Source organism: Agelaius phoeniceus, chromosome 6, assembly GCF_051311805.1.
Source record: "Agelaius phoeniceus isolate bAgePho1 chromosome 6, bAgePho1.hap1, whole genome shotgun sequence".
Classification (NCBI taxonomy): domain Eukaryota; kingdom Metazoa; phylum Chordata; class Aves; order Passeriformes; family Icteridae; genus Agelaius; species Agelaius phoeniceus.
This window is the reverse complement of record NC_135270.1, coordinates 53,075,814-53,088,345: the sequence shown is the minus strand read 5'-3', so window position 1 is coordinate 53,088,345 and position 12,532 is coordinate 53,075,814. Positions and strand designations below refer to the sequence as shown.

The 12,532-nt window shown below is 49.7% G+C and overlaps 1 protein-coding gene across 3 annotated transcripts in view; it reads right to left on the bottom strand.

Annotated features, from left to right (window-relative positions):
* Window positions 1-12,532, bottom strand: part of DIO3 (iodothyronine deiodinase 3) — a 114,655-nt gene that overhangs the window by 36,068 nt on the left and 66,055 nt on the right. Inside the window, exon 3 of one of the 3 annotated variants that reach the window (XM_077180711.1) lies at window positions 6,777-7,503. The exons of 1 other annotated variant lie outside the window; for it this stretch is intronic. In XM_077180711.1, coding sequence (XP_077036826.1) covers window positions 6,804-7,496 — 693 coding nt within the window. In that variant the 5' untranslated portion in view covers window positions 7,497-7,503 and the 3' untranslated portion in view covers window positions 6,777-6,803. Of the gene's footprint in view, window positions 1-6,776; window positions 7,760-12,532 lie in introns of those variants that run through there. One more of the 3 variants, XM_054635651.2, reaches the window with a different exon arrangement.

Here is a 12,532-nt window from a genome sequence, read left to right as displayed (position 1 = left end):
GTTTCAGTTCTACTGGTAAATCACTATAGAGCTCCTCCAAACCTGTCTTTGTGTTCATGAAAAGGCAGCAGGAGACTTTTACTCAGTTAGTAAAAAACCTGAAGTGCAAGATCCATGACATTTCTTTCTCAGTCTGCTCTTTTTTCTTCCATTTTGTTCCTCCCAATAGATAACTTCTGGAATTTATTATGGCTGAATGAATCAACTGAAAACATCTCATGGGAATAGGAGAGGTCTGGACGGTCAGTTCTGGGGAACAGTTCCAAATTCTTCTGTTGCATTTGCTTACCATACTTTTGCTCTTATCAGGTAGATAGAACAATTGACTCAGTTTGATGTCATGGTAGATTACTTAGTATCAAAAATACTTCAGTCAACTAAACACTGACAGAAATGCACACCGATCTGCATGAGCATCAAATAAACTAGAACCCAGCATAATAATTCCAGTGGTATGCCTTCTAGAGAAGGCAATATAAAGTTAAAAGGAAAAAAAAACCATGATTAAATGAAATAGAGGGAACTAAACAACTGAGTTTTGTCTAATGTCTTCCATTTCCCCAAAGCTGTTCATTATTCACCATGCAATGGATGTGTTCCACTTCTGAGTGAGAATACACAGAAATTAACTTAGTAATTTAAAAAATATTTTGTATATTTATCACTTCTTGAAATAACTATTTTATTCTATAAAATGCCCAACTCCCTGCCTCTCCCTTTCCAATGTTCCAGATACACTTTGGGCTAATTTTGATCTCTGTGATTGTATGTGTCTGTGTGTTGGTGGCACAGTATGTTCTTTATGTCCATGTGCTGCAAATCTGCTTGACAGCAGCCTTGCACCCTATTCTTTCCTGATTGTCCTTCATCACAAATGGAAAATGATCAAATAAACAATATTTTTTTTTCTTGCATGGAATTGTGCAACTTCCAGAATTTCTTCAACTCAGTCGCATAGATTTTTAAGGGTCACTTCCATTAGAACAATTCTTAAAAGTCATAATATATACATTAAAACATTATCTATAACTTAATAACATGTATTTTTAATAAGCATATATTAAAAAAAATTATCCAGATGTTTTGATTTTTTTTATTCTTAGGAATTATTCTCACTATCAGGTCTTTGGCACTAATGATATCTTTGGTATAATTATGCTTGCGAAATTATATGAACTATGAGCTTAGATAAAGCTCTGGAAGATGTTTAAACACAAAGTTTTTAAAATTTATGATACTTGAAGTGAGGTTCTATGCAATTTTATTTCTGTAAGGTGGTACATAATTTGAGAAATTGTGCCTGACAACCTGTAGTGATTAAATAACTATACTGAATTTTTGTCACTGCAAGGGATTCGCTCAGCTGGTTAGAGCATGGTACTGATAATGCCACAGTTGTGGGTTTCATCCCCATGTGGGCCATTCATATAAGAGTTGAACTTGATAATCCTTGTGGGTCCCTTCCAGCTCAGAATATGCTGTGATTCTGAATATATATCCTGACTGACTCTTCAGGCAAGAAAATCAAGATGCAAGAAAAATAGAAATATGACCTGAAATTCCAGCCTGGGATGACTTGGAACGGAATGTGAAAATCTCATCAAATGCAGACCACTGAAGCACTAGATGCTTTATAAACCTAAGATGGTGAGAAGATGGGCATAAATGAATGAAAGCTTAGTCATGGTTCTTACCCTCATTGCTAGGGGTTTCAGTAAAATCCAAATCCGTTTATAATTTTCCATGGTGCCCGTTGCTTTATAATGGATCATGGAATGCTCTTCTGCTGGGAACTATGTGCCAGTTCATTCTTGGAGACTCCAGTAAGAAATGCAGCTCTTGGATACCTTTATCAGACTTTCAGGGATCACCTTCATGTTGGGTAATTCTGGCCACTGGGGTTTTTGTAGGGGGTTGAGCTACCTTACCCCATATGGCCATGTCCTAAAGGTCCTTTTAAGATGGAGGACATTTATTACTTGAAAGGAAATGGAAGCAAATGCTTCCATAAGCAAAGTAAGGACGGAGCTATTAATTTGCCAAAGAGGGATGAAACAACATACAGACCTGATATAAGATTGATTGGCACAGGAACTCCATGGACCAGAATGAGGGAGCCTTACTTTTGAGGGCACAAGCCCTGAGAAGGATTCTCATGCAAAACATACTGGCTGAAGGATTTTAACCTTGTCCTGTGATGCATTTTCACTTAGGAAGTACTGAATACTGTTTGTAATTCTAGTTAAGATGTTTTTGGCCATTAAGTGTTAGTACATTTACCAGTGTAAACCATTTCCAAAATCTCTGAAGAAGCAGGTGGAAGGCCAAGAAGATGAGAAATTCATGAGTTAGTCAATTAAGTGGAGGTCATAAATGAACCCCTTTTCAAGAGGCATCATCAAACTTTTGTCTGAAAAGAGAAATTTGCAAAGAGGGAAGCAGGTGTCAAATTCCCTTTTGGCAGCTGGGTCTTAAAAGCAATTAGAACGAAAAGCTACCTGATCTAAAGCTCAAGACACCAGGAGGATCTGTCTTAACAAGTGGAAGAAAACACATATTGATGGGGTTTACAGCTCTCATGCTGTAGGGAGGATGCAGAATGGTGAGGAAATGTGCTGACATGCCTAAATTGTGGCAGGATATAGGACCCTGGCACTGGCAGTGAGGAGGAACTTGAGAATGATTTTTGAGCTCTATATGCAAACAGCTGTCTGTCTTCCACAGCATGCTGTAGAAAAATAGAGGTTTTGAACCATTAGAAAAGCAAAGGAAGTGCAATAGCCCAGATTTTGATCATAATTACACCCAGGTGGTTCTGAAGTGACTACACCCGTGTCATTGAAGTTACACCAGTGCAAAACTTGTGTGAGAACTGAATCAAGCTCTTTGTTTTCCTGCATTTGTGTACCAAAAGAGTACTCTAACAGCTCTTAGTAAATAATAAATTAATAATGATATGATGATCTCCCTTATGACTGGAAGAAGTACAGAGAAATAAGTGTCAGAGTAAGAATTTTCTCGCAAGACTATTTGAATATGTCATTTGTATTGAGTATAGGTTGCTTTGCTGGACTAATTTTAATTTCTGGACCAATTTAAATTTTTATTTCAAACGTCAGAAACACCCAATGTAGTCAGATAGTATGTGGTGAACAACAGAAAGACTATAACATATAGGTCACAGTTCAAATGAGCAAGACCTTTGGTCTTTGCATGGCAAAGTACCTTTAAATCCCCAGCAGAAAGTAGTAATGAAAACAACTAATGAAGGCAAGTGCTTCTTCTATCTCCCTGCTGTAAATCAAATAAGATTTTAGTAGTTGGTTTCGTTTGTGTTTCCCCATTTGTGTCTCAGAATACACCAGATTGCAATGTTACATCACATTTTTAATGACTGGAACCATGACCTGAGATCCCCCTCTGATCACACCACAACTTCCTTCTTTCCTTTCTCCTCCTGGCTAGAGGACTGTATGTAATTATGATGAGGACATAATTCAATTAATTATTGACAGAACATGTAATTGCCACTCAGAATTCTCTCTGATAAATCTCTCTGCACTCTCTGACTTCTGTTTGTAGTGCACTAGGGAGGTGGAAAGGCACTAAAAATGCGTTTTAAAGATAGGACGTTTCTCAATCCTTTGTATCAGTCGGGGAGGCTTCTGCCGCCCGGGGCTCTTTAGATGTACAGCGTATTGTTCTCGTCTGTGCTAAACAAGTATCCCCGAGAAAGCTCAGTGGGATGGAGGCTTATGATTCATTTTAAGTGGAGGATATAATAGAAGCAGATAACTTTGATTTGTGCAAAGGAAAAGTGTGATCTCTTTCAGGGATTCCAGGAATTCATAGCAAATTTTTCTTCTGTTGCTGATTAAAGAGAAAGTGATAAATAAGATCTCTGTGTTCGCTTTAAAGGAGGAATGTAGCTTTAGAAAGCTGACTTATTTAGGGAAAAAAAAATCCTGACCTCATATAGCCTTTGACCAAGATCTGCTAGTAGTAGAGAGTAAAGATGAGGCTGTTACTGTTATTATTAAAGCCCACAGTGACCATTTCTGTCTGTATGACCGGAAAATGTCCTGGGGGCCAGGCCGGGGTGGGGATGTGCCCGGCTCTTGCCGTAACTTCGGAATTACAACTAAAGCTTGCCAAAAGCGGATAAAGGAAAGAGATAACGAGGTGAGAAAGCAAAGAATGGCTTTATTGTAAAGTCAGGAAAACTAAGCTGTTAAAAAAAAAAGAAAAAAAAAGAAAAAAAAAAGAAAAAAAAAAAAGAAAAAAGCAATCGCGTACACAGTCTGCCCTTGTAGCCGAGAGAGGAGACCCGCTGCTCCTCTGCCTTTGTTTTATACGGCACGACGTGCGTGGGGCTGGGAAAGGCGCAGCAGGGCAGGGCCAGGGCTGGTGCCGCGCTGAGATCCGCGGGCAGCAGGGCGGAGCGGGGGCTCTGCTGTCCCGCAGCGGGGCAGGGCGAGCTTTGCGGGGCTCGGGAGCCTCGTACCAGGGAGAAGCGCTCATTTTCCCTCCTGGGGTGCCGGGAGGGAGCCGAGGCTGATGTGCCCATGCAGGCGGGAGGCACTGACGGGCGCTGGCCGCGGCTCAGGCACGCACACACCTTTGCCGTGCCTCGGCGGGCGCTGCCCGTGCCGGGGGCAGCGGGGCGATGCCGGGGGCAGCGGGGCGATGCCGGGGGCAGCGGGGCGATGCCGGGGGGAGCGGGGCGATGACGGGGGGAGCGGGGCGATGCCGGGGGGAGCGGGATGATGCCCTGCCGCAGCCTGTCCTGCTGGCTCTGCCGCCGAGGCTCCCCTCCGCTCCGGGACTTCGCAGAGGGCTCTGTGCTTGCGCCCGGCGCCCGGCCAGGGAAGCAAGACCACCTCAGGGCGGGCTCTCGCCCCGCCGCCCCAGCATCAACCGGAGGCACCTGAGCCGGGCGGAAGCTGTGCCTTGAGCCCGGTGCCGGGGAGTCCGCTCTTGGGGGCAGAGGAAAGGTGAAGAAGGGCTGAAAGGGTTTCGACCCCGCCAGAGCAGGCGCAGTGGCCGGGCGGGTCGGGAAGCCCGAAGCGGGCACCTGAGCCGGATCCTTTGACACCTCAGCAGAGAGGCCCTATTTTCAGGGGGCTGCGGGGGCGAAGGGGACGGACGAGCAGGGTCGGAGCATCTGATTTCTCTGTGAGGGACCACTCGGTGCTGCTTTTGTTGCGGGGAAAGGCGGGAGCAGTTACGCGTGCTAGTCTAAACCGTGAATGTTGAAAGACTGGAACACTGCGGGTCCAGAGGAGCGTTGTCAAGGCAGGGGCTCTAACGCCCTTACAAACAGCTTCCCGCGGGTTCGGTTCAGCACTGCGGGCGCGACTCGGTGCCCAGCTGCGGAGAGCGGCGTCCGCGGCTCGCCCTGCTTTCGGGCCGTGCACCCCTCTCCAAAACTTAGGGGCTTAAAAGCTCGGGCGCCTCGTCCCGCTGCTCTCAAGGACGTGGAGGCGTTCAGAGGCGCCACGGGTGGTCCTTAAAGACCCACTGTCTTTGGGCAGCTTTGTATGGCTCCTGCGGAGATTGCGGGATGCTCTCCACCCCCTGTCTCACCTGTCGGGGTCCAAGGGAGCAAGGTTCGGCACCCCGCACCATTTCCAGCGTATCTGCCGGGGGTGGGGCTGAGCCCCGCACGGCCGGGCTGGGCGCTGCCCTCCTGCCCGAGCCCCTCAGCCGCGCTTCACCGCAGGTGCGGTTCGCGCTGCCCCGGCCGGGCTCCGGTCTGGCACAGCCCGCCCGAGACGAGGTGTCCTTGGCGGGGCGGCTCTCCCGCCCAGGACGGCTTTCCCCAGCCTGTTTTCGGTCAGGACTCACTTGACTGCTCGGCGCCGGTCAGACCTGCACCTTCGCCCTTCAGGGCTCAGGGCTCAATCCGGGGCCGGCTCGCCGGGGTCACTGAGGGAGCACGGGGTCCTCCTGACCGGTCTCCCCCCCAGGAGCCCCGGAGGTTTGGATTTCCCCATGGGGACACCCAGTACTCTCCCTTTCCTCCGGGTCGCGGGCGGTGCGCGAGGCTGAGCTCGCCGCCCCCGAGCCCCCGGCAGCGCATCCTCTCCCGCCTGCCGCTCCGCCTGCCCCTCCTCGGCTGCGGGGGGGTGCTGCGAGGTAGGCAAAAGGGAAAGTGAGCGTAGCGGTCTGAAGACAGAGAAAGGCAGTCAACCTTAGACGTGTAGTTACTCAACCTTTATTATTTAAAAAAATTCATAAAAAAAAGGAAGGTGAACGAACGTCTTACAAAACCCCCCCACATAAATAGGACATTCCGTCCAGCTCTGGCTATTGGCAGTTCTAGTATTTGACAACATCAGACGCGATTTCCTGGCATTAGAGAAACCCATTTCAAAATCGGTCATCACAAAGAAATACTAGAAATCCCAGTTAGCACTTGCTAGGCAGCACGGAGCACTTGTACACAACTTTTCAGACACACACCCGCGCACACACGCAGCCGGGAACAGATCCCGTAGGAAGAGAGCCTCCTTAAAAAATAGTAAACGCTAGGGAAAAAAAAAAAAAAAAGGAAAAAAGAGAGTTATTTACAAAACGCACATGGAAATACAGTATTGACAGAGCGTGGCTGGCAAATCAACATGATTTGAATAGAGAAAGGACTATGGCACGTTTTGCTCGAAAGCTCGCACAGCAGCCTCCTTCGAGTGTCCCCGCGGGAAGACAGCTCCTGCCATTCGCGACGCAGTGCCTTCTCCCTCCCCACCTCTCCTCCCGCCCTCCCTCGCCTCTCCACCCCTGCGCTTCTTGCCAGGTCCTTTTTACACTTGGATGACCACCGTGCTGGGGCTCTGGAGCCGGGTTTTGTACTGGTCTAGCCATCTCCTCAGCTCCGAGATCTTGTAGCCCTCTGGTCCTCTGCCTCCCTGGTACATCACCTTCTCCTCCTGGATGATGTAGAGCCTCTCGAAGTAGGCACCGTAGGCGGCGCTGGAAGCATTGTCCATGGTGTCCACGGCCAGGGGGCAATCGGGCGCCCCTTCCCTCATCAGCTGAGCTGCCCGCAGCCTGTCCTGGAGGCACTGGTGCTTGGGGATGTTGTAGGCTGCATCCGAGCTGACCCAGCCGTCGGAGGGGTGTGCTTCTTCAATGTACACCAGCAGGAAGTCGGCAATGTCCACGAAGTGCGCGGCCAGGCGCTGGAAGGACCTCAGGCGGGCCATGAACGGGGGTCAGGTGCAGCTGCCGAAGTTGAGGATGAGGGGTCTCTTGCCGCGGGCGAAGTCCAGGATGCGGAGCCTCTTCTGCCCGTCCAGCTGGATCACCTCGGGGTTAGGGGCCAAGGAACCCACGTGCGCCGACTTGAAGAAGTCCAGCTTCTGCCCGTGCCACACGGCTTTCAGCGACTCCAGCGTGAACATGCGGTTGGAGTCGGACACGCAGACCGGGGGGTCGTCGGGGGGCGGCTCCTCGCTGGCGCTGGCCGCCTCCTCCGCCGTGGGCATCGTCAGCATCTTCTTCCTAATGCACAGAAAATCCAGGAGCCAGAGCATCACGGCGGTGAGCAGGAAGCGGGGAAATAGGAGGATGCAGGCGGCCGCCTGGGTGAGCAGCTGCAAGGTGTGAACGCCGACGGAGTGGAGCATCGCAGCGGCTTGTGCTGCAGGGCGCTGGCTGCCGGGGGGCCCCCACGCACCCTGCGTGCCGGGGTCTGTGCAGCACAGCTGAGATCCCGCTTCTCTTTAAGCCCATTTTATAGTCAGGGATTTAAATGAAAAGTGACTCCACCTCCGTCCAGAACCCGCCCCTCTGGAACTTGAGCCTGGGGATTACCTACCCCTCCACTCTAATGACCTAAAAATACACAGACAAAAGGGGAGAGAGCCCCGGCGGGAGCCGCAAGGGACGTGCAACGGAGCAGGGTGCAGCCGCTATCAGGCGGGGCAGAGAGTCCGACACAAGGCACCGCCGGGGTCCCCGGCCTCAGATAGCGGCGGGCGCTCACGGGCAGCCCCGCCAAGGACAATGCAACAGGCACAGCCCGCCCCCGGCCCGGCTCCCCACGGGCTGTGCGGGCTCGGGCCGGGGCGGGAGCGGGGGCCGGGGCCGTCCCGGCAGCGCCTGCAGGTGACAGGGACAGGCGGCCATCGCCGCGTCCCTTCCCGCGCCTTCCTCCCCTCCCTGCCCCGGCAGCCCGGTCGCCCCCTGAGCGCAGCCTCCGCCCCACCGCACGCCCCGGCGCCGCGGAGCACCCGGCTCTCGAACCCGCCGCCACATCCTCCGGCGGCGGCGGCGGCGGGACGGGCGGCGGGCGCTGCCCCGGCCCCCCTTTTCCCCCGGGCCCGCGCTGGGCGGGCCGGGCCCCGGCGGCGGCGGCGGCCCCGGCGCGGGGGGCACCAGGTGGGCGCGGGCCGGTGGGCGCTGCCCCGGGCGGAGGAGGGGCGCGGGCGGCCGCCAGAGGGAGCTGTTGGCCGAGAAGCCGCGGCGGCGGCGGGAGCGCGGGGCCCCTCAGCCCCGGCCGGGGCGTCCGCGCCCGGCCCCGGCCCCGCCACCTGCCCCGGCCCCGCCACCTGCCCGCGCCGCGCCACCTGCCCCACACGGCACTCGGGAGTACGGGGCTGCATCGCGGCCGCTGCGGGGCCGGTGCGGCGGGAAGCACTACAATGGGTGGGCAGAGGGGACGGCGGAGGCGACAGGAGGAGAGCGCTGCGTCTGCGATGTCCCGCTGCTCTCTGGGGTCCTGCTGCATCCCCGAGAGCAGCGAGTCAGGGCAGACGCTCCTTTACGGCGTCCCAGGAGGAGCCGGCAGTACTTCTCTGCACCTGTCAAGTGACAAACACAAGCTTCTCACGGGACTGGGTCTGGCAAAATCCTTAAACTGAGGACTGAAGCGTCACCTCACGGGCATGGCCAGGCAGACCTGTGTGCTGTCCCCAGAGTGGACACGCGAGTCGTTGTGTATCGTTGTGTATCAGCAGCAAAGTGCTCACTATGCAGGGCTGAACACTGACTGGCCACCTTCAGTCTTCACCCATCAGAAGGAATTTATGGCCTGCAAATTCCTTCCTGCTGAACTAGATGGAGACCTGTCCCAAAAGTACAGAGCTTAAATGTAATTTGGTGTCTCTGCTCAGAACTTTGCCACTCCATTGCTGAAGGGTTCCCAGCTTGCAGCATGCACTTCATTTTCCCACCAGCTTCCTCAGAAAGGGATATTACTTGTCCAAAATGCTGAACACTGCCCTCTGCTATGCAAATGTGGCTCATGCAACCCTGAGCTACTGCTGCAGCTGCCACTCATCCAGGTGCCTGTCACACTGACTTTGGGACATGCAACCCAATGTGCCTGTGGCTCCTGAGTGCTCTGTTTCTGCCTGTGGCCAGTGCCAGGTCTCTGGCTGCAGATTCCCAAAGACCCTGAGGACCTGCAATTCCCCCAGGCGCAGTTTGTGCTCCAAAAGTGACTTTGCATGTCTGTACCTTCCATCTATCATCTGTGAAATGGAAAAATGAATGCTGAGCCTCCTCATGGGAGGCTAGGCAGCTTGCTTAATTTTTATGTAACTTATTACAAAAACCCTAAATAAAAGGCAAAATTAAAATCCCATTTTATTTTTTTCTTTATCTGGTTCTGAATAGGCTGGTTTAGAGCAATCTAATCAGATGGCTGGTTGGTAGTGCCCTGGTAGGTCATCTTTAGTTGGGGTCAGCAGCAAGGTAATTCAGCATTTTAACATCTGAGGGGAAACGTATGCTCCAGACCTCATAAAGCCATGTTCATCCACTAGCATGATTAATAACTCCTTTGGCATTCCACGGTGCTCAGTCCAGGGAAAATTACTGAGTAGATATTTACTATATTGTCAAACTTATTTTGAACTATTCATGTGGGCCTCTCACCACCTCTCTGTGCAGTTATGCAATCTTGAAAACCACAAATTAAAGCCTCTAAAGAGACGCAATAACAAATTGTGGTAGCTCTGAAGAAACCCCCAGGAAAAAAAATTGATCTCTCAAAGTGACCTCTTCAAACTATGCTGACAGACAAAAGCCTGAGTAAACAGATGGCTTTGCAACCCTGAATATCAACAAACTTTGCTCTACTAGATCAGTGAGAGATATTCTGAGGTAAAAATGCTATCTAGTCTTATATGCTCTATTTGCAGCTGGATAGGGACTTTGGAAATGACTATTTCTCCATTCCCTGTAAACAGCTTTGCTTTGTTTTTATAGCTAGAAGGAAATCTTTGAATTGGGGTTTCCTATTCAGCTGTGGATAGAGCAGAGAACTGAAGCATTTTGCTTCACTAGCCCAGTGCTACACTTTGCTGCAACAGGAAAATTCAAGCATGTCCCGAGGCCACTGTTTTCAGGTGGAACAAAGGGGGCTCTGCATGGCCCTACAAGCCACACTCTGATGGGCTCAGCTGAGGTGCAGTGCTCATGTATGAACTCCGTGGGAAAGGGTGGAATTCCTTCTGCAGCCCCTTGGTTCTCAGAAGGTTTGAAGTGATGTCTTGCTGCTGTTCTCACGTCTGTGTTAAGCTGGATGGTTTTCAAAATCCTGTGTTTTAACTCCGTTAAACCCCCTCTCTACTTCCCCAAGGCTGTACCTCCCAGTTGGAACTTGGATTATTTTTAGGTGTGTGAAGGTAGTCAGTCTTTCTAGGAATCCATATCACTGATATTAATAGTGTGGGAACTTACGTCTTCCTGTATACTGAGGGTTTCATAGAATATATCCTAAAATATGGGTTTTACAGTGGCACATCTGGTTATGGGTGGTTTCTACTCTTCTGCATGTGGTCTGTGGTTCAGCAGTCACTAACTTAAAAATACATAAGTTTGTGTGTGTGTGTCCTCGCACAAGTGCACATACATGGTTCACATTATTTCCTTTTTTCTGGGAACTTTATGGCTGTAGTTTTTCTTCATTTGATAAATGTAATTTATAACTCTTTTAAAGCTCTTTTCATAAACAGGAGCTACAAAATAAATTCAGCAACTTATAAAAGCAAAACCTCAAAAAGCTGAAATTAAAACCATCAGGTCTGCTTTGATGTAGAGGATGTGTTGAAATGGTATATTTACATGTTTATTTTCTATTTTATAATTTCCTGCACAAAGGCACGCAATACTTTCTGACAGGAACTGAAATGTATTTTGGAAGAGTTCCACTTCTCATGTCATCTAAGCTCCATGTCATTAATGTGGTAGAACTCTATGTGAAGGAAATGAAAAAGACTTTCCTGAAATAAGAGCTGGGCAAGTTCTACTCCTCTAAGTGGCTACCAGGTGACTGAAGAGAGATGAAGTGGTAAATTACTCACCTGTTTGGTATCTGTAAGAAGTGGGTAAATGTTATATTGCTGAAATTGGTGGTGGATAATCTCCATTTGCAGTTGTTTGCTTGGAGCAACACCTCTGGAAAAGTTACCATATGCTGGAGACTGTGCATGGGTCTGGCTGTCTCTGGAGCTGCTTCTCGCTTAATCTTTCACCACTTTTAGATGACACCTGTTCTTATTTTCCTCCCTTCTGTCTTTTTTTTTTTTTAATAAAATATATATGACTCAGAAAAAAACTTAGAAATCCAAGCACCTAGGCAATGCCTGAAGTAGGTTTGAGTATGGAAAGAAAAAAAGTGCTGTGCTGCAGATTTGTCTATAAAATCACTAGTGGAGCCATGGCCTTTGAATCTCCTACCCACCCTGTCACTCTTACCTTCAAATACATGACAAGCATGTCATATATGACAAAGAGGTTCCCTGCACTGAACCTTTCAAATTTTTTTCCCCTCACTTTTTGCTTACTCTGTGTTGAACTGGGAAAGAGTTGTTTAATTTGGGAGATCTGATTCTACAGCCAAAGGTCTGTAAGCTCAATGTTCACCCTGAGTAAGTGGAAACACACATTTTCTTGAGCCTGTGAGCCATCTACCAATGCTTTGCCACGTGACCAAGTGTACAGTTCCCCTGATGTGTTAGAGGATTTCTGCACCTGCCTCTCCATGGCTGCTCCCTAGTGCCCCTGTTGTGCCAGCAACCTGTCAGGCTGGGGTAGAAACTAGATAACTAAAAGGTTCTGGATTAGAGAATTCTGGTTTTAAACCCAGATGGTTTTGGTGAGTGGGTTTACTTTAGAACCCCTAAAAGAGTGTCTAATGGCATAACTTTCAGTGCAACTTGAATGACAAAAGGTGCAACTTTCTATCCCATTAATTCTCCCTCACTTCTGCTTGCACTGTGTCTTGTGTGATCCTGAAATTATCTGCAGTGATCTGCTTTGGGGACTAAGGAGGCAGAAGAGCTTGGCTTTAGAAAAAAAGTTATTTCCTGACAGGTTAGTTCCCTAAACTTGCTAATGATGAAAGGAAATGATCATCTGTGGTGCCGGGGAAGCACAAGAGAAATGGCCACAGCTTGTGGCCAAGGCAGGGCTAACAGGACCATCCCATCAGACTGACTTAGCAATATTATCCATCCACCCCTTGGTGGAATTGCATAGTGAGAATGTGTAAGAGTAGAAACAAGTTTCACTGCAGATGTGG